This window comes from Sciurus carolinensis, chromosome 11, assembly GCF_902686445.1.
Source record: "Sciurus carolinensis chromosome 11, mSciCar1.2, whole genome shotgun sequence".
Lineage (NCBI taxonomy): Eukaryota > Metazoa > Chordata > Mammalia > Rodentia > Sciuridae > Sciurus > Sciurus carolinensis.
Window position 1 is genome coordinate 7,653,261 of NC_062223.1, and position 24,124 is coordinate 7,677,384.

The 24,124-nt window shown below is 59.6% G+C and overlaps 1 protein-coding gene across 2 annotated transcripts in view; it reads right to left on the minus strand.

Annotated features, from left to right (window-relative positions):
* Positions 1–243: 243 nt before the first annotated feature.
* The window catches only part of Ighmbp2 (immunoglobulin mu DNA binding protein 2), a 30,121-nt gene continuing 6,240 nt past the window's right edge, over positions 244–24,124 (minus strand). The window contains exons 3-15 of one of the 2 annotated variants that reach the window (XM_047518079.1): positions 23,122–23,314; positions 22,943–23,040; positions 20,289–20,452; positions 17,951–18,151; positions 16,798–16,945; positions 9,608–9,782; positions 6,895–7,077; positions 6,553–6,668; positions 6,068–6,162; positions 5,341–5,464; positions 3,907–4,689; positions 1,718–1,989; positions 244–993 (exon numbers count right to left, since the gene is read on the minus strand). In XM_047518079.1, coding sequence (XP_047374035.1) covers positions 796–993; positions 1,718–1,989; positions 3,907–4,689; positions 5,341–5,464; positions 6,068–6,162; positions 6,553–6,668; positions 6,895–7,077; positions 9,608–9,782; positions 16,798–16,945; positions 17,951–18,151; positions 20,289–20,452; positions 22,943–23,040; positions 23,122–23,314 — 2,750 coding nt within the window. In that variant the 3' untranslated portion in view covers positions 244–795. The remainder of the gene's footprint in view (positions 994–1,717; positions 1,990–3,906; positions 4,690–5,340; positions 5,465–6,067; positions 6,163–6,552; positions 6,669–6,894; positions 7,078–9,607; positions 9,783–16,797; positions 16,946–17,950; positions 18,152–20,288; positions 20,453–22,942; positions 23,041–23,121; positions 23,315–24,124) is intronic. The other variant, XM_047518080.1, reaches the window with a different exon arrangement.

Consider the following 24,124-nt stretch of genomic DNA (forward strand, 5'->3'; position numbering starts at 1 on the left):
TGGGGGCCTGGGATGCACACGGCACCTAGGGCGGGAGTGGGTCTGAGGAGGCAGGAGACACGCCTCGAGGCTGGGTTTCCTCACCGTCTACGAGGCTCGACTTTCCAGCCGGGCTTGCACACCCACCGCCCGGCTGCCTGGGGTCACCCACACCCTCGAGGTGTGGTCAGCTCATCCCAGTCCAGGACAGGGACACCTGAGCCAGGAAGGGGAGAACGCTCACCTCAGACATAGCAGACGTGCTGGCAACCGAGCGTGTGCTTTTATTTCATTTTTAAATAGCTTATATGCCTTTGAAACAAAAATCTGGGTCTGAAATATATCCAGTGAGGTTCTCGCAAACAAAACAGTTGGAGAGGTCAGGGGCGGGTGCTCAGAGGGGCTCTGATCGCAGGCGACACAGCAAGGCCGGCGCTCTGGGACGGCCCTCCCACGAGAGTCACCCGGCAGCAGCCGTTTCAGCCAGTCCCAAACCCAACGAGAGGAAGGGCAGGAAAGGCCAGGAGTCTTCCTAACCTGACAGGTGGCCCTGGGGTCGCTGCAGGCACGGGAACAGAGGGCAGGAGGGAGGGACACAGCAAGACACAGCAAGCCTCTCCAGCTGCGCCCAGCACTGCAGCCGCCAGCCCAGAAGAGGTACAAGTCACTTCAGGGACCTGCAGCTGTCCCAGGTCAAACCCAGGAAGGCCTGCGCCCTGCCGTCCCCACCTGTGGTCACCCGGAAAGCTCATCCCTGGGGTCCACCTTTACCCCAAGCCCCGCCCCGCCTGGGCCGGGCCGTGGAGCACGGGCCTGTCACGTGCCCCTCTCCTTCCTCCTGCTCGTCCTCTGGCTGCTGAGCTCCCCCAGCTTCTTATCCAGCTTCCTCTGGAGCTGAGCCCGCCTGGCTGGATCCAGGGACCTGTCCTTGGCCCCGCTGCCTGCGTACAGGACTCCTTCCCGGCTGATTCTCTGTCGGGCGTGGGCTCGGGCCTTCTCACCACAGCCGTGGACCTGACGGGGGACATGAAAGTCAGGGTGGGGCTGGCGGGGAAAGAGCTGCGGATCTGCTGCCTGAGGGCTTGGGGACCTCGGGAGCCCATGAGGCCCGGACAGGCCCCCTCTTCCCCACGGGTTCGTCCTCCACCCTGGAGGCTAGAAGCTGCCAGGAGCGGGCAGCAGGCAGGAGCCAGCTGGGGGTGCGTCAGAGTGTATGGACTGAAGATGGTGGCCCTGCCTGGCCACGCGGCCTGCAGCCACTTCCCGCCTCCAGCCTCCCCTTCTCCAGGCCCCACCCTGCCTCCGCCTCCTGCCTCTCACCTGGGGTCTCAGCCCGCTGTCTGGCTGGTGCCCACTGCCACCAGGGCTCCTGAGAGTGCTCAGCACACAGCACGAGCCCCGTGATGTTCTCGCTCCCACGCGCCCCCCAGGCCCGGGGCCCCAGGACCTGCCCTGCTCTGGCCCCTGCTCCCCACGCCTGGCCCGGCCTCCTCATCAAGTCATGCTCAGGAACACAGGGAAGGTCGCCAGGCCACCGAGGGCCCTGGACCACAGATCCCACCTCTCCACCCCTGCAGGGAAGCGGACTGTCCCACTGCAGGAGCCAGGGACGCGGGGCCAATCCTCTGCCCAGAGCTCCCCCACCATGGCTGTGACTCAGCAAGGATGGCCTCCGACCTCCTCGGCCCCAGGTGCCCACAGCAAATCTGTCCCCTCTGACTGTTTTAAAGAAAAGCACCCTCGGGGCTGCTGGCGCTGGGAGCAGCTGCCAGGAGCGGGCGTTGGGCCTGGGCCGGGTCTGCCCAGAGTGGGCCCTCCCGCCGTAGGCCCAGACCTCGGGCAGGTGGTGGCTGAGGCAGTAGCGGCGGCCGCAGAGCTGGCAGAGCTGGCCCAGGGTCACGACGCTGGCGGAGCACTTGGCATGGGCGCAGGTGCTGTCGGCCTTCACGGCAGCCGACACCAGGGCGTCAAAATCCTCAGCCGGTGGGGGTGGGGCTGGGGCCGCGCGTCCTGCGGGGGAAGGTGTCACTGAGGCAAGCGGGGAAGATGGACCAGAAGGCTCCCCTGGGCGCCCACCCCAAGCCTGTGCCTCCTGCTTCCAGCTTTGGCACAGCGTGCCAACCTGTGCCAGGGGACCCACCGTGTCCAGGCTGCAGGGCCTGCTCGCCCTTGCTCCTTGCTGAGCCAGCGGCTGAGCCCTGCTCCAGTCACATGCAAGCCCACGCCGCAGGTGGGAGGCAGGCCAGACCTCCAGAACACGCTGCCAGCGCAGAGAGCCCCCAAAAGGGCCCTCGCCCACAAACCTCTCTGTAGGCAGCGCCCCCAGACAGACCCAGGCCAGCATGCAGGGCCGGGCGGCAAGGTGCCCACGGCACAGGCACAGGCCCAGGCCGCCACGCCAGGACCCTTGACATTGGTGACAGAGGAAGAAACACGGGTGGAAAGGCCCAGGCCGCACGTGGGCACGCCCTGGAGAACACGCCTGTGCCACAACACGCCTCCCTCAGGGACACCCAGCCGGGGCCCGCTGGCTCGGGCCACCAGGCAGCCTGCCTCCACGTCCCTGCGCCCACACTGTTCCCTACTCTGACGGTGGGTGCACCATGACCGGACTCCAGGGCCAGGATGGCCGGCCTCAGAGGTGGGCAGTGAGAAGACTGACCAGCCAGGGCCTACCCCCAGGGCCTGGTCTCGGGTGCTGCTCTCACCTCGGCCACCTGTGTGGCCCCTCCTTCCCTGATGCCCAGAGGCAGGGCTGTGTCAAGGTTCGCCCTGCTGTGCTCACGTGTGGTCCAGTGGCCACCCAGTCGCGAAGGACAGCGCTGACCCTTGCATTTCCAGGGAGCACTAACTTGGCCTGGGGAGCCCCACACTGACCTTGGCTCCCTGCTCCCTGCAACACCCCTGATGGCACAGGTGTCCTTGGGAGATGCAGGACGTGCCGGGCAGCAGAGTCTGTTCAGGCCAGTGGAGAGGAGAGGGCAGAGCCCAGGGGACAGCCTACTGTGCCCTGGTCCCACCTGAGCCTCCTCCCTCAGCTAGCAGCTCCTGTGGCAGCTGTGGGACCACAGCACTACCCAATGCCAAGGGCACGGCCTGTGCAACCCTGGCCAAGGGGGTAGCCATGGCTGGCTCAGGCCACCTGCGTCTGGGCCAAGTGGGGGCCTGAAGGAGCAGCCAGCACTCTGGAGTGGACACAGCTGCCCAGGACACCGTTGAAACAGTGGGCACGCGGGGCCCCTCCCAGCAGGGCCTGGCGCTCCCTCCAGGGCAGGGCCAACCGGCTTCAGGCAGCACAGAACGGTCTCTCCTCGCTGGAAGGCCGTGCCTGGAGACTGGGCGCACAAAGCCTGGCCCAGAGCTGCTGGAGGCGGACTGTGAGGTGGCCTCAGCCGCTGCCTCCAGCTCTGGGAGGCTGCTGCTAGATCCACGTGAGCTCACGCAGCTTTGCTCATAGGCACTGAGCCACCACAGGGAGAAGACTCCCGTCATGACCCTGCTGAAGGGACGTGGCTGTGACAGGCGGCCCCAGAGGTGCCCACAAAATCCAGGCCTGTGCCAACCAGTTTTGGAAGCCTGTGCCATGCACGCCCGACCAGCTCAGGGGCCAGGCCACCCAGTGGAAGGGCCCTGGATAGCCAGGTGGGAACAGCATCCCCAGGACGTGCAGCCCAGGACCTGCCACTGCCTTGGGACCCTCGGGGGACGGCACACACCACCCCCAGCTGTGGTAAGCCCATGCATGCCCCTGCCTACTGGGCACTGCGTGAGGCTCTGGGACAAGGTGCCCGTGACAGCCACTGCCCCAGGGGAGCCCAGGCTGGGGCTGGAGACCGTCGCAGGCACAGTGCCACCCAGACCCGACTCAGAGGGTGGCAGGGGTGGCCGGGGACACGGCACCTACAGTCCCCAGTGGCCGTCACTCACCCTTCTTCTTTCTCTCCTCCGGAGCCTTCCGCAGCCCCGTGCCCACGGCAGGCTGCCCGCCGCTGGCCGGCTGCTCCTGGCCGCCCTTCTCCCTCTGCGGCCTCTCCAGGGGCAGCGCCTTCGGATCCGGCGGGGCCTGGCTGTGCTGCTGCCCCAGGGGCTGCGCGGGTGGGGAGGCGGGGCGGGGGGCTCTGCCCTTGCGCACGGTCACACACCGGGCCCTGCCCTCGCCGGCACTCTCGTGCCTCAGCCCCAGCTCCTCGGCCATCTGGTGGATGCGCAGCCTGTCGTGAGACGTCAGGGACGCAGGAAACGTGAGCTGCGTCTCCTCGCTGGCCAGGAACTCCTCGATCGCGGCCCGGAAGTGTTCCGCGCCTCCTGCGCCACCTGCGGCCCCCGGGCCCTCGCCGTTGAGGCAGGGTTGGGGGCAGTCTTCAGGGCCCCCGGGCTTCGGGCCCCGTCTCCTGCGGCCACGGCTGGCAGCCTGCGGGCGCCCCTCCTGGGGCCCCCGCCCAGGCAGCGTGGCTGAGGAGGGGCCGCGGGGCTTGGCGGCCCGGCTGTGGCTGTGGCTCTGGGAGCTCTGGGAGTAGTTCTCGGGGACAATGTCACTGAGGTACTCGAAGGCGGTGCGCACCTCCCCGTGCGCCGTGAAATGGTCCACCAGCGTCTTCAGAAAGGCATGGCTGGTGACGGTCCGGGAATCGCAGACGATAGCCACGTGGCGACGTGCACGGGTGACGGCCACGTTGATCCGCCGGTCCTCGGCCAAGAAACCCACCTCACCTGCGGAGGGAGGGCCGGGAGGCCCCATTCGGGCCCTGTGGCAGTCCCCAGCCTGCTCCCGCCGCGCCTGCCCTGCGGCCGTGGGCTAGTCGCCACTGCCTGGCTCCAGAGGGCCAGCCGCGCTCTAGCCCGCACTCCTGCGGGGCCAGACTCAAGACCTCCCAGGACGGCCCTCGTCCTTCCCTCCTCCTTCCCTCCTCCGTAGCCATTTCCAGCCCCTAGTGAGGACGCCTCCCCAGGTCGCTGGCTAAAGCTGCCCCAGGCAGACTGCACACTGCCTGGATTCCAACCAACCCAGCCACACGGAAACCTGCCCCGAGCAGTGACCACCAGGCCACCCCGCCCACCCGCCCAGCCACCGCCCCACTACCTGCTCCCTAACCGCACGCTGGGCTCCCTCTGCCTGGCACACACGCCCCCACCCTCCAAGCTACCAAGCGCTCCTCCCGGAAGCTCTGCTCAGATGCCGCCTCCCGGACACCTGCGCCTGCCCAGGCTTCGCTGACCCGAGGGAGCCTCCGGAGCCCTCCCTGAAGCCCCCGTGGTGGCTTGCTGAACGTGAGCTTCCCAGGGCAGCCGCCGCGCTGTAGGGACAAGCAGAACGCACACTCCCTTCGGCGCTAACCCGCAGGCCTCCACGGGGCCTCCTACCTTTCCGGTTGGACCTGACGAAGGACAGGACCACAGCCTCCTTCTCCCGGCCCTGGAAGCCGTCCACAGACCTGATCTCCAGCTCGGGGTGCCTGTGCGCGAGGCTCTGCCTCAGCAGCTCCACCTGCAACCCGAGCGGCGGAGCCTCAGCACACCGAGCAGGCGGGCCTCGGGACCGGCCCCCAGAACCGCCCGCCCAGGGGGCCCGCGGGAGCCCAGGAGGCGGCCCCCCACAGGCACACAGGAGGGCAGACAGAGCGGCTCTGTCGAGCACGGTGCCCATCACTGGTCCCCGTCATTTTTTCTGGCTCACGAAGCCACCAGCCTCAGAAGGCTGTGGGACACCGTGAGGAGGCGGGCAGCACGAGCTTCCCAGGTGGTGGCCCCACACAGACCACAGGGGGCCACAGGGCGGGCACGTGACCTGGGCCCGAGATTCGGCCCTGGCTCTGGACGGCTCTCCTGCCAGGACCGCCGTGGAAGGCAGGGTCTGTGGAGGCTGCCGGCCCCCTGGGAGGCTGGCCTGAGGACCAGGCCGACACTGCGGGAATCAGGCCAAGAGACCAGCAGGGCAGGCGGGGTGAGGCCTCTGCAGACGTCCTCGGAGCCTGGGTCCAGCCACGTGAGCTCCGGGCCACTCAGTCACGAGGGCCGCTGTCACCCTTCCCTTCCCTCTAGCCTCTGGGTTGGCTGAGTCCCAAGGGACAGGGAGGGAAGGCCCTCGTACCTGGAGGTTGTAGGGCGTGATGACGGCGATGTCACCCGCACTCACGCCAGCGTCCACCAGAGCCTGCACGTGCAGGGTGACCAGGCGGACTTCGCCTGGGAGGGAGGAGAGAGAGGGCACTCAGCACCAACCCATGGCACATGCCCTCCAGCTGCCCCACAGGGCACGTCCTGGGGACCGACCCCGGCCACGGGCCTCCAGGCCTAGCCACAGGAGCGAGGGACGCTGGCTACCCGCCCTTCACAACCACAGTGACAGTGGCCCATCAGCACAGCGAGGAGCAGGGGCTGCCTGCGCTGGCCTTCTGGGGAGCCTGGGAGAGGTGGCCACCATGGACACCGTGACCAACGCACCATCCTGCCCGCCCCTGGGGAGGAGCAGCCGGGCTGCCTCCCCAGGTCCCAGCAGGAGCCTACGCCCCCCACTCAGCACCTCTGGGTGTGAGGCCAGTCGAGGGGACAGCTGGCCCTGGCCAGCCAGCTCACCCGGGTTCCCCCTCGACTGGTCATCCTCCTCCAGCTCCAGCAGCCCACAGCCGGCGGTGTCCACAAGCAGCAGGGGGAGGCCCGTCTCCTCCGTGTCGGCCACGCCCGGGAGGTCCCTGGCACACAGGTGGGCAGGACAGTGCTGGCCTCCCACAACAGCACAGCCCTCCCTGCGGGAAGCACAGGGGCTGCCCCTGGGGCTGCGCTGGGCAGCAGGAGCATCAGACTGGGCAGGCCTGGCCCAGCTCCTGGGCAAGGCCACGCTGCCTTCTAGAAAACCAGCCTGAGCGAGTGGAGCACTAGGATCAACTGGGGCAGAGGCCGGCGGAGGGGACCACTCACCTCAGGAGGTGCCCCGCCACGGAGGGGTGGGCTGTGAGCTGCCCGCCGTACAAGGCCTCCGAGGCCCAGCGCATGATGGCCTGGTGCATGCGGTACTGCACGGTCAGCATCCGCACTGCTGCCGCCCCGAGGTCCTCGGCCAGGCGCTCCATCAGGCTGCGAGACAGCCCATCCTGCGCTGCCCTGCACCCAGGCGGGGACAGGAAGGAGGCCCTGAGTCCCAGAGCCCACCGCGAAGCACGGCGAGGGCAGAAAGACCCCAGAAGCCTCGGGCCCCGTGTGGCCTGTGGTTCCCCCCTAAGAGGATGTGTGGGATCGGCATTCGGGCCCCAGGACATCCCAGAATGTGTCCCCTTATAGGACCAGGGGAGTCTGCACACAGGGAGGGAAGGATCCTGGGTTACCCTGCTGATAACCAGGGCCAGGCTGCAGGGAGGCGGGAGGGCCAGAGCCACAGGAGGCCGGGTGTCAGACACTTAAAGACGCCATGCTGCTGGCCTGGAAGACAGGGCCGCGCTGCGGACTCCTGAGGAAGCAGCCCTGCCACATCTCAGTGAGTTAGGGAGGCCCATTCTGCACCTCCAGAACCGCGAGGTCATAAACCTGTGCCATCAGTCACCACGTCACCACCAAGCTGTCACAACAGGGACAGGAAATCAGCACAGACACATTCACACCATCTCTCGTGTGCGCCAGCAGCAAGCAGACCACCATCCCACCAGCAGCCACCCTGCTGGGCACCGCATGCGAGTCAACTCCACCGTCCTCACCTTGACCTTATGATCCCCACCACACAAAAGGAGAGTGAGACCAGAGAAGTCAAGGCACTAGACCGAGGCTGCCCAGCCAGTCAGCTGCAGAGTCAGCACCCACTGGGCCACCCGGCTCTGAGCCCACCCCGACCCCCATGACACGGCTTCTCTCCCCAGGCTGACAAAGCCGAGGGGAAGTGCCCAGTCACTGAAAGCAGACTGAGCGCCTCCCTCTGAAATCCAGACGGCCTCTGCCATTAGCTGAATCTTAACCACCACTCCCACCAAAGAAGTGAGGCCCAATGACCATCAGCCCTGAAAACGCTGCAGGCCCCACCAGAGTCCCCGGAGAGCCCCGGCTCTCTCCAGAGACACACAGGGTTCCACTCCCCTGTGTCGCCGCCCGCGGCAACAATTGTGCAGGTATTTATCGGAGGAGCCTGGAAATAAACTATTTTTCCTATATTCACTAATTCATAGAGGAAGAGAGACCCTGAGAGAAAGATAGGCTTTGCTTAGAGGAAGAGAAACTTTGCTTATCAGGAAGAGAGACTTTGCTTAGAGAGAAAGTTTTAGAGAAAGAGAGGCTTCTACGCTTATCAGAGATCTATTTCTTCTTAATTCTGCTGCTTCTTAAAGGTGCATCTATCTGAGGTGCTTCTTTTTAGAGGTGCTTTCTATCTGCTTGCCGCTTCTTCTTCTTCCTTTCTGCTAATGGCTTCTACTCCACTTCTTTCTGCTAGCTGCTGCTCTTACTCTCGCTGCTGCTTACTGTCGCGCCCCCGCCCACTGCCCGCTTATATTCCCTCCAGGAGGCGGACGGCGGGGCCCGCCAGTTGCAATCAGGCGAGGAGCCAGCTGCCTCATCACGGCAGGGGTTAAAACGAGCAGGCCCAAGCAGGCGTGCTCGGGAACACCTGTGCATGCTTTGTGCGCGTGGACTTAACTGAATACGGCCAGTGATAAATCACCTGAGTGTGCTTATGTTAATTAACCTCCCCACCACCGATGTGATCAGGCGCCATTCTGGCTGGCACAGCCCCCAACACCCCTGGGGCAGTTCCAGACTGTCCCCTGAAGGCTCCCTGGAGGACGATCCCCCTGCAGAGCACTGGGCCTCCGTGCTCAGCTTCACCCGGATCCCCACACCCCTCCCACCTGCCAGCCCCCACAATCCCCCAGCGCCCCCCACCTGACACGCCCTGGGAGGGACATCAGATCCCTCCCTGGGCACCCTGGCCTGACACCGCAAGCCCTGTGCATCTTCCTCTGGCCTTCAGCTCCAGGCAATCAAACTCTGCACGGTGAGCCACGATGGTCCTCAGTGGCAGCCTGGACCAGCCCCTCAGAGAAGGGGCCCCGAGTGTCTGGAGGAGCCGCGTGCCTGGGCGGCCTGGCTGGACGTGGCCCTGCCTCCCCTGGGCAACTCTAGGTAGGAGAAGAGCCGGCAAGCTGACAAGCCTGGCACCGGAGTGACCCGTGCAGAGAGACCAAGTAAGCCGCGGGAGGACCCCAGGGCAGGTCCCCGAGGAGGGCAGGGCAGACAGCACCTCCTCCACAAGCAGAGCCTGCCTGGGGTCACGGCACCTGCACTGTGGCCTCCACAGGGAGAGACAGGGTCCCCTGCACCTCTGGGTCCTCAGTCCAGGGCGCCCACCGAGCCTATGCTGGCTGTGACCGAGTGGCTCAGCGGCCAGCAAGACCAGCCTGGAGTATCTCCCGGCTCCACCAAGCCACCTGCTCACCCCACCGGGCATCTCAAGACAGGTGGGCAGCAGGGACACACAGGCCCTGGGCCACCCCATCCCTGCCAAGGAGCAGTCTGAGGGATCAGCCACGGAAGCAAGCGAAGGCAGCAGCACAGCAGGACTGCAGGGGGAAAGAGGAAAAGGAAGCCTGACCCTGGAGGACGAACCCAGGCTTCCCACTGAGCCCGGCAGGTGCCAGGGGCACGGCCTTACCGGTGAGAGACTATGGTGGGCGGCAGCTGCTTGTGGTCTCCAGCCAGGATGCACTTTCTAGCCTTCAGCAGCGGGATCCAGCAGCTGGCTTCGAGGGCCTGGGCGCACTCATCAATGACCACCACGTCAAAGTGGTTCTCAGGCAGCAGCCTCAGGGGGCCGTCAGCAGAAGCTCCTGCTCGGAACAGAGACCCTCAGTCCACAGGGTGTGGCTGCAGCTGGCCCAGTCCAGCCGCGACCACAAGAGAGACACCCCACCAGCCACCTCGTCGCCCAGCCTGGCCTAGAGCTGTGTGCGACAGGCCGACACGCTGGAGTAAGAGCCTGGGAAGGGCGCCAGAGCTGTCCGGTCCCAGCCCAGCAGTGAGCGTGGACTCAGCCGCAGCCATTCTGACCGCTCGCTGACGCGAACCACCCCTGGGAGGCCTCCCTGGGTCTGCAGACCACGCTGCGGCACCTTCTGAGCGTAAGGCTTTTCTCTTGGACACAGAAAAGTTCACCTCTCCTCCGTGTTTCAACACAAACCCTGCTCGGCTGCTCCCTCCAGGAGCAGGGGCGGCAAGCAGGAGCCGGCCCTGCCCGGCCCTGGACCTCCGCGCAGTCCCGTCCCTGAGCCTGCCTCCCTGTCTGCAAATGAGGGCGCGCCACTGCCTCATCCGACTGTCCCAGAACGAGTGGCGAGCACGTGACGCCCAGGCAGAAGGCGGTTCTGTCCACGCTGCTCCTGCTCTTCCCCGGCCCGAGTGCACCAAGCTAAAGACACATGGGGGACCTTACCACGAAGACCCTTCCTGAGACTGACTGTCCAGAGACAGTGGGGCACCCGGCTACACAGGACACAGAGCTGCAACTCGCTTCGGATCATTAAGGACATGTTTAGATTAAGCACGTGACTCCGTAGTGCACACTTTTTTTCTTTTTTGGGGAAGGGCGTTCTGAGGATAGAACCCAGGGCCTCGAGCATGCTAGACTAGCCCCTGGGCCTGACCCTTGCCTGAAACCAGACGTCCTCATGGACACACCCAGTTCCAAAACCAACCAGGAGGGTCCTGAGAGGCCACACGGGTTTCTGACCTCTAGCAAGCTCTGTACTCAAGCCAGAGGTGTCAGTGGAAACGGCAGAGTGACAGCCTCCGTGGACTCCCCTCCACTGCTGCAGCCCATGGTCAGCACCGGCTCTGCCAGGCCCCTGGACATTCACCAGTCCTCTCGGCAGTACAAGGAACATTCATTCCAGAAAAATGGCAGAGTCTCAGCACAGTGGCACGGGGCAGTTCACTCAACCCGCGCCTAACTACCCTCCTCACGCCCTGCGGCCTTGGAACCGGCAGCCTGCAGCCATTCCTGTGAGCTCCCATTCCCAGAGACTGCTCGGCCGCACCTGCAAGTTCCCCGGCAGACCCCACGCCAAGAACACTGGGCTGTGTCCCACGCAGAGCCAACAGCCTTCTCCTACGGCTCCGTCCCTGGCCCCGGGGCAGCGGACAGCAGCATGATCAAACGTGCAACAGCCAGCACGCTGTGCACGGGCCCAGAAAGGACTGCAGACCCCAGGCTCCGACCCTGGACCACTTGGGGTTCGGCACCAGCAGGAAGTAAAGACCGAGAGTGTAAATGGCCTGGGTAAGTTAGGAAGCGGGCCCTCAGCAAAGACGTGAGATGGCTCCACGAGGTCAAGGAATCTCGGGTCGCTAGCTGGCCACCAAGCTGAGGAGAGACTTTGGTGGCCACAAAGGACAAAAATGCGGACTTTAAGAAGCAGTTAAAAAAAAAAAAAGTAGTAGTTCAGAGAAGCAACTAAACAAACTTCAACAAGCAGCAGCAATGCACCGTGGGGTGGGGAGGAAACTAGTTTCCAGAGTTGCACATTTAAATTCCACAAAAAAAATTACAAGACATGAGAGCCAAGGAAGTATGGCCCATACACCAAGAGAAGCCATCAATAGGTCGAACCCAGAAGTGGGCCTTACTGGACAAAAATTTCAAGTATCAGCTTTTAAATATGTTCGAGAAAAAAAGGGAACCAAATCTAAAGAAAGAAAGTATGAGAATCTTATCTTACCAAACAGAATACACTGACACGGAGGGGAAAAGAATTTTTTAAAAAACAACCAAATAGAGACTCTGGAGTAGGAAAGTACAGCAGCCACAGTTCACTAGCGGCCACAACAACCTGCGCAGAGGAGGCAGGCGAGACCGCGGTGCAGCCTGAGGAACACAAGAAAACGGTTCAGGAAGACAAAGCGAGCCGGGGACCTAGGGGGACACCACCAAGCACACCAATGTGTGCGTGACGCCAGAGGAAAATAATGGCTGGAAACTCTCCAGATTTGGTGGAGAACATTAATCCACACATCCAAGAGGCTCAACAAATTCCATACAGTTTTCTCAAAGACACCCACGCCTAGACCAGACTCTGCATCACAACGAAACTGTCGAAGACACAAGAACTACCCAGGGAGGCTTAACCACTGACACTGAGCCACATCCCTTCTATATTTTGTTTAGAGACAGGGTCTCACTGAGTTTCTTAGGACCTCGTTAAGTTGCTGAGGCTGGCTTTGAACTCACAATCCTTCTGCCTCAGCCTCCCGAGCCACTGGGATTAGAGGTGTGCCCCACCACACCTGGCAACACAGACTTTTGTCACACACAAGTGATCCTCAATAATATCAACAATCAATTTCTCAGAGGCCAGCAGGCAGTGAGATGACATAATCAAAGTGCAGAAAGAAGACTGTCAACCAAGAATTCAACCCAGCAAAACTACCCTTCAAAACATGAAGAAGAAAATTAAGACATCACCAAATAAAGAAGAGCTGAAACAATTCATTGCTAGCAGCCCTACCTTTACAGAAATACTAGTGTTCTTCAGGTTGAAATGAAAGAACACTAGACGGTACCTCAAATTCACAGAAAGAAATAAAGAGCACCAATAAAGGCAACTACAAAGGTTAAGTATAAAAGACAGTTGTGAATTTATTTTGTGCTTATAACTTATTTTTCTGAAACTGATCTAAAAGCCATCTGGATAAAGCAGTAACCATGAGGCCTATGAGAGCCTGCACTCTGACCCTCAGGGCAGCTGGTACCAGACGGGCTGTAGCCAAGAGACCCGAAGCAGCCCCAGGACCCTGGCTCCTGACGTTCACACCTTCACGGTCCCTTCCCCTTGAGTGCAGGTGGGACCTGACGCTTGCTTCTAACCAAGAGAATATGGCAACCACGAGGAACAAGCATATCCTCAGCATTACACAGGATCACGACTCTTCTTGCTAGGAGACTGTGTCCCTTGCACTCTCCTGAAGAAGAGCCACGTAGTGAAGTCTACTAGTCAGGTTTTCACTGCTGTAACCAAAATACCCAACAAGGACAACTCAGCGGAGGAAAAGTTTACTTTGGCTCAGACTCAGGTCTAATCCAACGGCCAGCTCACCGGGCCCATGGTGAGCAGAGCATCACGGGGGAGCACTGCTCCATTCACGGCAGCCAGGAAGCAGAGGGAGAGCAGAGGGAAGGAGCCACAGGAAAGACGAACCCTTCTGGGGCAGCCCCAGTGACCCACCTCCTCCAGCCGCACCCCACTTGCCTACAGTCACCAGTCCGCCCATTCAAACTAGGATGGACCTAATCTAATAATAATCTAATCGTCTCGTCCTCGAATAATCCTGCAATAAGGCAGAAGATTTTGGGGGACACTTCCTAGCTAAACCATGACAGGAAGGCCTATGGGGCAGGGAGCTAAGAGTGGTCTCCAGCCAGCAATCAGCAAGAAACTCAGTTCAGCAACCCACAAGGAACTGAGTGCTGCCAACGACCACGTGAGCTCAGAAGCAAGGATGAAACTGCAGCCTGTGAAACCCCGAATGGAGAACTGAGTAAGCCGTGCCTCAACACGTGACTCCGGGGGTTGTTTTAAGTAGCTACATGTGTGGTAATATTGCTTAGCAACAATACAGACCTCGAACACAACAGTCAGGCCTGAACCCCAAAACAGCAGGCTGACAGCATTCTCCAAACCACCATGCGGTACAAAGCACTGTGACACACAGCTACTCAAGGGGGACATGGAGGGAATGAGCCTGTCATTTATGACCCAGATGGAGTAACAGGAACTATACTCAACACATACACACACACAAGAAAAGAGAAAATCTGAAATAACACTGGACAAAGGAGGTGGGTGAGCCCAAGACTGCCTCAGCTTTCCACCTTGAGTCTCCAGGAGGCAGCAAGAGGGCTGGGAAGACAGGCCCAGCCTAGAGAACCCCCTGCATCAAGGAGACAGAACAGAGAATTTGCAGAGGCCGATGGAGCCAAGGTTCCCAGGGCAAAATACCAGAGAGAAAACCCCAGAGAGCTATCTGCAAAGAGACCACCTCAGGAATTCAGCTGAACACAGATCAGCATGTGCTTAGGACAAAACTACCCAAGGCCAGGGAAAAGTTCATCCAAAAATTAGAAAACAGTGCCTAGCACTCACATGAGGCTGGGTGAGTCTAATCCCAAGAGTCAGAAAATCTTAGGACTATGGCAAACCAGGCAGAGAACCCAGAAGGGTCTTGCTTCAACAGTGGGAAATATTAACACTGGACCAATCCTGCTTCAGACCCCAGCAAATCTTAAAAGCAGAACCCAAAAGGCCAGGTATGGCGCACGCCTGTAATCCCAGCAGCTCAGGAAGCTGAGGCAGGAGGATCCTGAGTTCAAAGCCAGCCTCAGCAACTTAGTAAGACTCTGTCTCAAAATAAAACTAAAAAGGGCTGGGGATGAGGCTCAGTGATTAAGCCCCCTGGGTTCAATCCCCAGTACCAAAAAAAAAAAAAAAAAAAAAAAAACAAAAGGAGCACTCTATTAACTTATTGCTCCCCACAATAAAGCTCAAGAATATTGATAATAATACAAAAATACCCAGCATGCAAGAAGATAAAATTCCCTATGTCTGGCATATGAAGAAGCAGGAAAATACAACCATATAAGAATACATAATTGAGGGTCAGGTTGTGGCTCAGTGGTAGAGCACTCACCTAGTGTGTGTGAAGCACTGGGTTCGATTCTCAGCACCACAAAAAAATGAATAAACAAAATAGAGGTATTGTGTCCATCTACAACTAAAAAAAATTTTTTTAAAGAATATATAATTGAAAAAGACTCAAGAATGCAAAGATAACAACTAGTAGTTCTAAATCTAATTTTTCAGTCTCAGATGAAATTAACAGAGAGGACAGAGTAGACACAACAAAAGAAATTCATGCACTCAGAAACAGCAATCAACAGGAACAAAGTTTTAGCTATATAAGATGTTTCCGTTTAGGGCTCAGGTGTAGCTCGATGGTGTGGTGGAAAATAGGCTTAACGTGTGTAAGACCCTCGGTTCCACCCCAAACACCAAAAAAAAGGTGAATTCTAGAAATTCCCTAGCCAGCATTGTGCGACAGCTGCACATACTACATTATGTACTTTGAAGACAGAGCTCATGGTAAGCATTCTCACCACAATTTAAAAACAGCAGTAACAAAAAGGCCAGCAAAGGAAGCATGAGAAACACGGTGGGCACCCACCATCCCAGCAACCCAGGAGGCCAAGGAGGGAGGGTCTCAGCAGCTCAGTGCAACCCTGTCTCAAAATAAAAAGTCAAAAGAGCTGGGATGTGGCTCAGTGAGAGCAGCCCTGGGTTCAATCCCCAGGAGCAAAAAATAAATAAACGAATAATAGGACACAAAAGGAAAAACACAAACATAAGAAAAAAAAAAAAAAAATCAGTGAGCTATAGGGAGATCTCAAGCAAGGAAACTGGACTTTCCCAAACACACGAGACAGAGTGAAAGGTCTGAAGAAGTCACGGTCAAATGGGGGGACACAGGGCTTCTCAGAAACACTCACGCCTGGACGCTGCAGCTGCGGAGCACCGGGCAATGGTCAGGCGAGGATGCTACATCCCGCAGAAACCCACTTGGGCCGCAGGCAGGGTCAAGGCGCGGCCAGAGTCCATCAAATGCAGACTCGCCAGACTCGGAGTGAAAGGGAAGGGCAGCCATGGAAATCCGGGTCCAAACTGGAGGAACAGAGCCCAGGCGGTGGCCCCATGGGGAAGCACAGACGATGCAGAAACTGACCTCTAAGACGGTAGGAACATGTGCGGAAAAGTTTGGGACACACGTGTAACATGACGAGAACAGCATCCACATGGGAGAGCAGTCAGACCTGTTATGAAGGTCTCACGCTATGTGGCACATGGTGGAAGGCCACAGGGGGACTCCGCAGTCAATCAAGCAGCACCACAGCCTGGGAGCCCCGGAGTTATGACAGACACAGCTGAGACAAGAACAACAGCACGGAAGAAGGTGTCCAGTCGATCCAAAAGAACCGAGAGGAGGAGAAAGGAATGAGGAACAAACGGGACAAACGAGAGAGCGCAGAACAAGAGACTCACAGCCACCACGGCAAGGCCAACACTCTGGACACCACCACAGGCAGAAAGCACCAAACCCGACAGTAAAGCAAGACCAAGGACACAGCCCTGCAGAGAGCACACCGACCGATCCCCGTGAGCTAGAGAGACTGAGAGACGTCTGGGAAATTCCACTATTCAGAAACTCATGACACACTTTCAAAAAAAAGAAACTAGGATTTCAGGAAGATCAGAGAGCAAATCAGCATTTTGAAATGAATGGAAATGAAAACACTAAATTTCAGAACATGTGGGATACCACAAAAACAGTAGCTAAATGCTTACATTAGGAAAGAAGAAACGTCTCAGACCAACGATCTGTTCCCACCTTAGGAAACTCAAAAGCCAAGAGCAAACTAAGCCCAAGTAAAAAGAAAGAAAAAACAATGAAGTCACAAAACAGAAAACAGAGATGGAGGAAAGTTGCAGCAGGTCCTGTGGGAAGACGGATCACCTCCGGCCAGAGGAGCAGGAGGGAGGGGGCATGAAGACCACCCCGCAGGGACGGAGGCGACAGCGGCACAGCCCTGCAGGAGCACAGTGAACGGAGTTGCTCGGAAGACAAGACGGCGGCCTCCTGAAAGGCACAGCGCTCAGGAGGAGCGAGCCGGATCCGCCCGCTCAGCAAGGAGCGGAGTCCAGTCTCCGCCCTGAGGAACTCCCAGGCCAGAGGCCACCAGCAGCTGGGGAGGGGGCGCCGCAGGGCCACAGGGACAGCGGCTGCACAGGGCCCGCCCACCTGTGTTGGTGGCCAGGACCACGCTGGCCAGCCGGAGGCTCTCCACCATGGCAGCCTCCTCCCGCTGCCTCAGCTCCTTCCTCAACAGCTTGATTTCGCTCCGGAAGTCACTCCTCTCTCTCTTATCCTGGGTCTTCTTGGTTTTCACCTGCAAGCGGAAGCGAAGAGAACACAGTGACTCCGAGGTGACTGCGCTGCTCTCGGGGTTCCAGGCTGCTTTCATCCCCCGACGGTCCAGCTCCGTGCGCTCCTCAGAAAGCAGGAAAGGCTGAGGGGCCGCCGAGAGGAGCCGCCCGGGCACCGTGCATCCCACGCACAGGGAGCAGAGAGGGGACCGGGATAGCCGCCCTGCAGGGCACCTGCTCTCCCAGGGTGGGGCCTCGAGGACCAGCCCACGCTTTCTGAGGGATTAAAATCAACGTTTCAGCCCACAAAACCACCACCTGATCCCACCGACTCTGACATTTCACGATAAGCAGCTCTCTCCTTACTGGAGTTTTGGCGCAGTGAGGCCGTGTTCTCCCGCCTAGTTACAGAGAAGCCCAGCCTGAGGAGTATCCATTCCAACAGGCAGGAGGACACGAGGCATCCACAGCGGACAGGACGCGGGGCGCCACGCCTCGTGTTCCCACCTGCCCCCGCCCCGCGCCCACCTCCACCAGTACGCAGAGCTGTCCGGCTGCCCCGGGGCAGGGCCCACGGCCTCCTAGCACCTCCCTGCGGCTGTCACTGCCCAGCAAAGAGGACGCCGAGGAGGTGTCTGCTGAGGTGACAAACGCAGGCCAGGGCGAGACTGAACCAGAAGAGCAAAGGGCGCCCCTGCTGCCCAGCCCAGCCACCAGGAGTGGAGGGGGAGAGCAAGCCGGATTGGGAGGCTCCCAGTATGTTTAGTCTTTCTCTTCAGCTGCCTTACTGCCGGCCCAGCGCTCGCAGGTGCCGGGGACCCCGAGGTAACGCTTTCTTTATTAGGGTTCCTCACCCCAGATCAAATACCAGGAGCAGCTGAGTCCCTGCTAAACGCCAAGCATAGCTCCCAACCAAAAACAGGCCGTGTGGAAAAAGGGAGGCTGGCGGCTCAGATCATTAAACAGGTGGACGGGGCGAGAGGAAACCAGGAAGAGACCCGGTCTCTCCTCCAGGATCAGGGACGCACCAGGATCTGGTCGATGTCCTTCCTGATGTCCGCCACGATCTGGGTGCTGTCGCTCCGGGCCAGAACCGCGTCCAGAGAGTGCTGCTGAATGGATTCCAGCAGGCGCGCGGGGTGCCCCAGGCGCACGACCCGCTGCTTCCAGTGCGCCAGACGCTCCACCAGGTTGTCCACCGCGATGTTAGATGGGGCACAGCACAGAACCTGGGAGACACACTGCAGTCAGGGCTTGGCGATTTCTAATCAAACCACCCGAGCCTGTACTATAACAAACAGGAAGGCGTCGGGTCCGGAGGAAGGAGCAGAGCATGCAACAGACAACGCTAGAGCAAACCAAGCCAACGGGGTGGACAGGGAGCCCCACAGCACTGCAAACCAGCACTGTCTGCGCACCTGAACCCAGACCTGCAAAATGCGTTAGTTGGGCGGGCACGATGGAGCACACCTGTATTCCCAGCTGCTGGGGAGACTGAGAAGGAGGATCACAAGTTCAAAGTCAGCCTTGGCAACTTAGTGAGGCCCTAAGCAACTCACTAAGAAGCTATGTATAAATAAAATACAAGATAGGTCTGGGGATGTGGCTCAGTGGTTGAGTATCCCTGAGTTCAACCCCTAGTACCCCACCAAAAAAAAAAAAATTAGTCATCAAAGCACCAAATGTGTCGTGGGACTTACAACCAGGCAGAAGAAGGCCCTAAGATTTACCGGCGCACTGAAATGACCAGCCATCGAATCCCCAACCAAGCCATTTTTTATCATCTGACAAAACAAATGGGGAGTCTCTCTGATGAGGGCGAGCTTGCTTCTAGAACTGCAACTCTGCTGTCAGGAGCAGGAGGGTGGTCCCCACACGCCCACCACCCTCCTCCCCCACCGCTGTGCAAAGGCACAGATGGCCCAGCCTCACTATGCACACTGGGCCCAGGGAACCTGCCCCATGTGCTGGTGCACACCTATAATCCCAGCTACACTGGAGGCTGAGGCAGGGAGACCACATCTGAGGATGGCCTCAGCAACTGAGTGAGGCCCTTTCTCAAGATAAAAATAAAAAGGGCTGCGGATGGAGCTCAGTGGGAGAAGGACCACTGAGTCAACCCTCAGTATTGCACACACACAAAAAGACACCCAAGTAAAGCCACCAAAGCAGCTCCTCAGTAATAAGCAATCTTTTCTTGCTCATTTTGGAACAGCTACAATGACGCCCATAGGAAACCTTGGACACGGGTTTTAGCCAAGTGACAGACGCTTGCAGCCCTGAAAAGCGGCAGCTCTGCTAGGCACACCTGTGATCCCAGCCACCTGGGAGGCGGAGGCAAGAGCATTGCAAGTTCCAGGCCAAGACCTGGTCTCAAACTTTAAAAAGGGCCGGTGGCTGGTGCTGGGTCACTTGCCCAGCATGTACACACCCTGGGCTGTCCCCAGCCCTGCAAGAAAACAAGGCAGCAGCTCTGCCCCATCCATTCTGGCTCTGCCACTCACTGCCGAGGGACTACAGCATGTGGCCTTGTCTCTGGGTTTCCTCGCCTCGACCTGGGCTGCTGACCATCCCCAGCACGCAGGGTTCAGGGCACCTAGAAGGCTGTGGGTGGGAAGTGGCACCAGTGCAGGCTGACCCAGGAATGGCGACCGTTACCACCCCGGTTCTCAGGACCACGCTGCCACATGCCAGGAGGGACTGCTTAACAAAGCCGTCTGTGTCCTCAGGTCCACCCTGAGTCACAAGGACGCAGAAGATGAAGACCTCTGGACCACAACGAAGGCAGTGACGAGGGCATGTGCTGGCGCCTCCGGCACCTTGGAAAGCCCACCTCCCGCGCCAAGGGTCCAGCCAGCCGCACAGCCCAGCACAGGCCTGAACTCAGGAGCCAGGGGCCTGCAGCAGCCGGCGACGGGAGACCCCTGTAGCGGGGAGGGCTTCTGGGGTCTGAGGGGCACCGTCCACACAGGCGCTCCTCTGTGCTCCCTTGACCCCAGGGGCTATGGAAATCAGAAAGGGCCCCCCAGCCTGCAGTGGCACGCACGAGAGCATGGTGCCTGTGTGTGTGGTGCTGGGGACTGACCCCAGGCCACTCTACCCGAGCTACCGCCTCAGTCCTTTTTAATTTTGAGGCAGGGCCTAAGTTGCCCAGGCTGGCCTTGAACTTGCAACCCTCCTACCTCAGCCTGCTGTGTCTCTGGGATAACAGGGATGCGCCGCCACACCCAGCTCCAACCTTTGCTCTCTAAATGCCCACAGAAGTTCCTGACCAACGCCACCAAGAACCGAGTCTGGGACCCCGCCTAGCACCCACTGAGCGTAGCCAGGGTCAAGAGACCGCGCAGAGGAGGAGCCCTCACCTACCTTTAAGCCTTGCTTCACAGCCTGAAGGATTATTTCGACCAAGGTTGTGGTTTTCCCGGTGCCAGGAGGTCCGTGGATGATGGCGAGCTCTTTCTGGGACAGAGCAAATGAGACGGCTTCCTTCTGGGAGGGGTCCAGTGTGGCATTGTAGAACACCAGTGGGTCTGCAGAAGGAGCAGCAGGGTCAGGGCCCTGCCCGGTCGCCCGCGTCCTCCTCGGGGCGTGCACATGTCGCGCACTAGGCCTCCCGAGGCAATGCAAGCAACAGAACACTCCACTGTTTACCAAGGACTCCCCGAACAGGCCACGGCTGCTCAGGTCCAGGCTGCCGGGGCTGCCGTGCAGTGGCCACTCTATGGAAAAACCTGCCGCCTCACTGTCTGGGGTAACAGGCAGGAAAGAAAGGTTCTGGAAATGTGTTCATTTCTACCATCTCAGTTCCTTTAAAGTGGTAATTACATGACAAAAAAAAAAAAGGGAAAGAAAGAAAGAAATGCTAATGAATTCCAGGGCAGTGTTTCTGTTCTAGATCACAGAAGATTCCAATGACTAATAAGCCTCTTAGGATTTCCGCCTGTGTGTTCACCTGTGCCCAGGGCTCGCTGCCCTGTGCCTGCCGCAGAGCCCTCAGTGGACACGCACACTGAGCGTGCAGTCGGAGGCATCAGCCTGCACTTGGGAGAACAGCATGCGTGTGAAGCGGCCCGGTGGGGCGTGGGCAATGAGCCACCCCCCATCCAAAGTTCCCTGCACAGTCCACTACCCCATGCCAGATCCTCTTGCCCTGGACAACACCATAATCAAGACACAGGTCCTCAAACAGAGTGAATAAGCCATGAATGGTGGAGCCCAGAGGCTCAGGAGGCTGAGGCAGGAGGATCTCAAGTACAAAGCCAGCCTCAGCAACTTAGCAAGGCCCTAAATAAGCCTAAGCAACTTAGTGAGACCCTGACTCAAAGTAAAAATGAAAAGGTCTGGGGACCTGGCTCCATGGTTAAGTGCCTCTGGGTTCAATCCCCAGCACTGCAAAAAAAAAAAGAAAAAGAGAACATAGTAAATAACTGCCTGGTGGGTTTCCCGCCCATGGTAGCCCTGCAGTGAAACAAAGTACCGCTAAACTATGAATGCTTTCAGACTCTTCGAAGAACAATGAGGAGGGAAAGGGAACCTTTACAAACAGCACGCCCGAGGGAGTGCCAACTGAGGAAGTGCGGGCGGCCCCGGGTCGGGCTTTCTGTTTGGTTTTGTGGCCCTGGGGATTGGACCCATCGGGGCTGCACCCTGAGCTGCACCCCAGCCCTCGGTAGTTTTTACTCTGAGATGGCCTTGCTGAGTTGCCCAGGCTGGCCTGGAACTAGGGTCCTCCTGCTCTGAGATGGCCTTGCTGAGTTGCCCAGGCTGGCCTGGGACTAGGGTGTCCTGCTCGGGCCTCGGGAGTCACAGGGGTCGCAGCATGCACCACATGCCAGGCAGCCCTGTTCACAAAGCCACTCGACAACGGAGCTGTTAGCAGGGTATGAAGACAGACAGGAGCTGGGGTGTGGCTCAGCAGGAGCGCGTGGGCCAGGCAGGCGCAGGGTCCTGGGCTGCAGGTGACCCTGGCACTGGACCCGACCAACGCCATGGCCTTAAAAATGGAAAGAAGTCCTCCATCTTAAGCAGCGCTAGCGTGCAAGCGGCCACTTGACGAGTAAATTCCTACAAAAGTGAGGTTCTGCAAGAGCACCCAAAAATACCGCCACCAAGCTCAGGGGAGGGAAGGTGTTGGAGCGGGAGAGGAAGGCTGAGCACAACCTGAGGAAGGGGAGCCAGAGGGGGCCAGAGGGGGCCAGAGGGGCCAGGGTACCAGAGGAGGCCAGCAGGGGTCAGAAGAGGCCAGAGGAGGCCAGAGGGGGCCAGAGGGGGCCAGAGGAGGCCAGCAGGGGTCAAAGGAGGCCAGCAGGGGGCCAGAGGAGACCAGAGGAGGCCAGTAGGTGGCCAGAGGGGGCCAGCAGGGGGCCAGAGGAGGCCAGCAGGGGGCCAGAGGGGGCCAGAGGAGGCCAGCAGAGGGCCAGTGGGGACCAGAGGAGGCCAGAGGGGGTCAGAGGGGGCTAGCAGAGGGCCAGCAGGGGCCAGAGGAGGCCAGTAGGTGGCCAGAGGGGGCCAAAGGGGGCCAGAGGAGGCCAGAGGGGGCCAGCAGGGGGCCAGCAGGGGGCAGCAGGGGGCCAGAGGAGGCCAGAGGGGGCCAGAGGCAGCCAGCCCGCCCCACAGTCCCTCTTCCCATGGCTGCTGGGGCTGGACCCCGGCCAGGCCTTGAATGATCCACTTCCCCTGCTTATGTTCCAGGTCCCCACACCTTACTCTTATAATCAGAAATAAGTCACCTTAAACTTAAAGGTTGATAGAAACACAAAGACTCTTAGAGCCGAGATTTTCTGTCAAAACTTGCTAAGAAGCATAGAGCAGGACCCGTGATCCCCCACCTCCACAGAACTGGGCGGCAGGGAATCCCTACACCTCAGAAAGACCCCGTGACACCAGAACACGAGTGAACACTGCCAGCGCCACAGTCACTGAGGCTCTGAGGGACGTCGGCTACGGGCACGTCTCACACTCAGGCCTGCAGTCAGACTGTGCTTGGCAACTTTAGCAGCAATTAAAAAAAAAGTTCTCACGTATGTCGCCGGCAGGGCTGGGGGGGGACCCGTGGAAGAGCAGCTCGACGAGCGGGGACGCCGGCCCCGAGTGGTACTTCTTCAGCGCCACCAGAGCCCTGCAGGGAGAGACCACGAGAGCTGGCACCGGGCCAGCTGGGTCGCTCGCTCCCAGGAGCCCGGCTGCCAGCCACACTCACGCTCTCAGCCGCTTGTACGTGACGTCATTGGCGAGCTTCAACAGCCTGTAGCAGCTCTCTCTGACCAGGTTCAGCTGGAGATCCTGGGACTCGTCAAAGGCCACCGTGACCGATTTCTGGGTGATGCGGGTCAGGATCCCGGAGGCCAGCTGAGCACCTTCGTGGGCAGCATCATACAGACCCACAATGTCACCTGTGAAACCCAAGCCACACTGATTCAAAACTGGAAAAAGCTAGACACTGTTTTGTGTGACAAATTCCAGTCTGTCTCAAACATGAGGCCTTGTTTCTCCTTCTGCCCTTGCTCCGTGCTGGAGGCTCAGCCTCCCCTGCCCACAGCCCAGCCAGTCAGCCACTGAGACTCCTGGATGGAGACCCACAGCCTCCAGCTGGACCAGGCACTGAGGGGGTGCAGGGCTGAAGCTGCCTCCACAGCCCCAAGGAGGGCGGGAAGATGGAGCGAGAAGCCAAGTCCCGCAGCCTCCACCTGCCAGCCCGACACCCAGCACAAAGGGCACGAGACCACCCGCGCCCGGAGCTGCCCCCCAGCAGGCGCCCCATCACCTCCCACTCCCACCCCACCCTTCCGTCCAGCCAGGACCCCAAGAACCACTGGGCAAGAGTCAAATCAAAACACTGCCCCCACAGAACAGGGCAGAGAGGCTGAGTGCAAAGGACGCCGCCACAGCGCCCCCTTCAGGTTCCCTGGGCTGCGGTGTCCACGCAGCACCCAGGGACGCCTCAGGCAGCGACTTCTACCTGCCCTGCTTTCTGACAAGGCTGGGTGAGCTCCGCAGAGCCTGCCTGGCAGAGAACGGGGGGGCGTCCACAACTGCCCACCCTGCACACACGCCATCTGGACCAAGGCCAAGGCCGCCCCCTATGACAACGGTCACCGTGACTCCAAGACTGTCCCTGTGTGGCAACAGTCATGGGTAACCAAATTTTCTGGTAGCTACATTAGAAAATTAAAGAAAGTTGAGAATGATGCCAGCTACTCAGG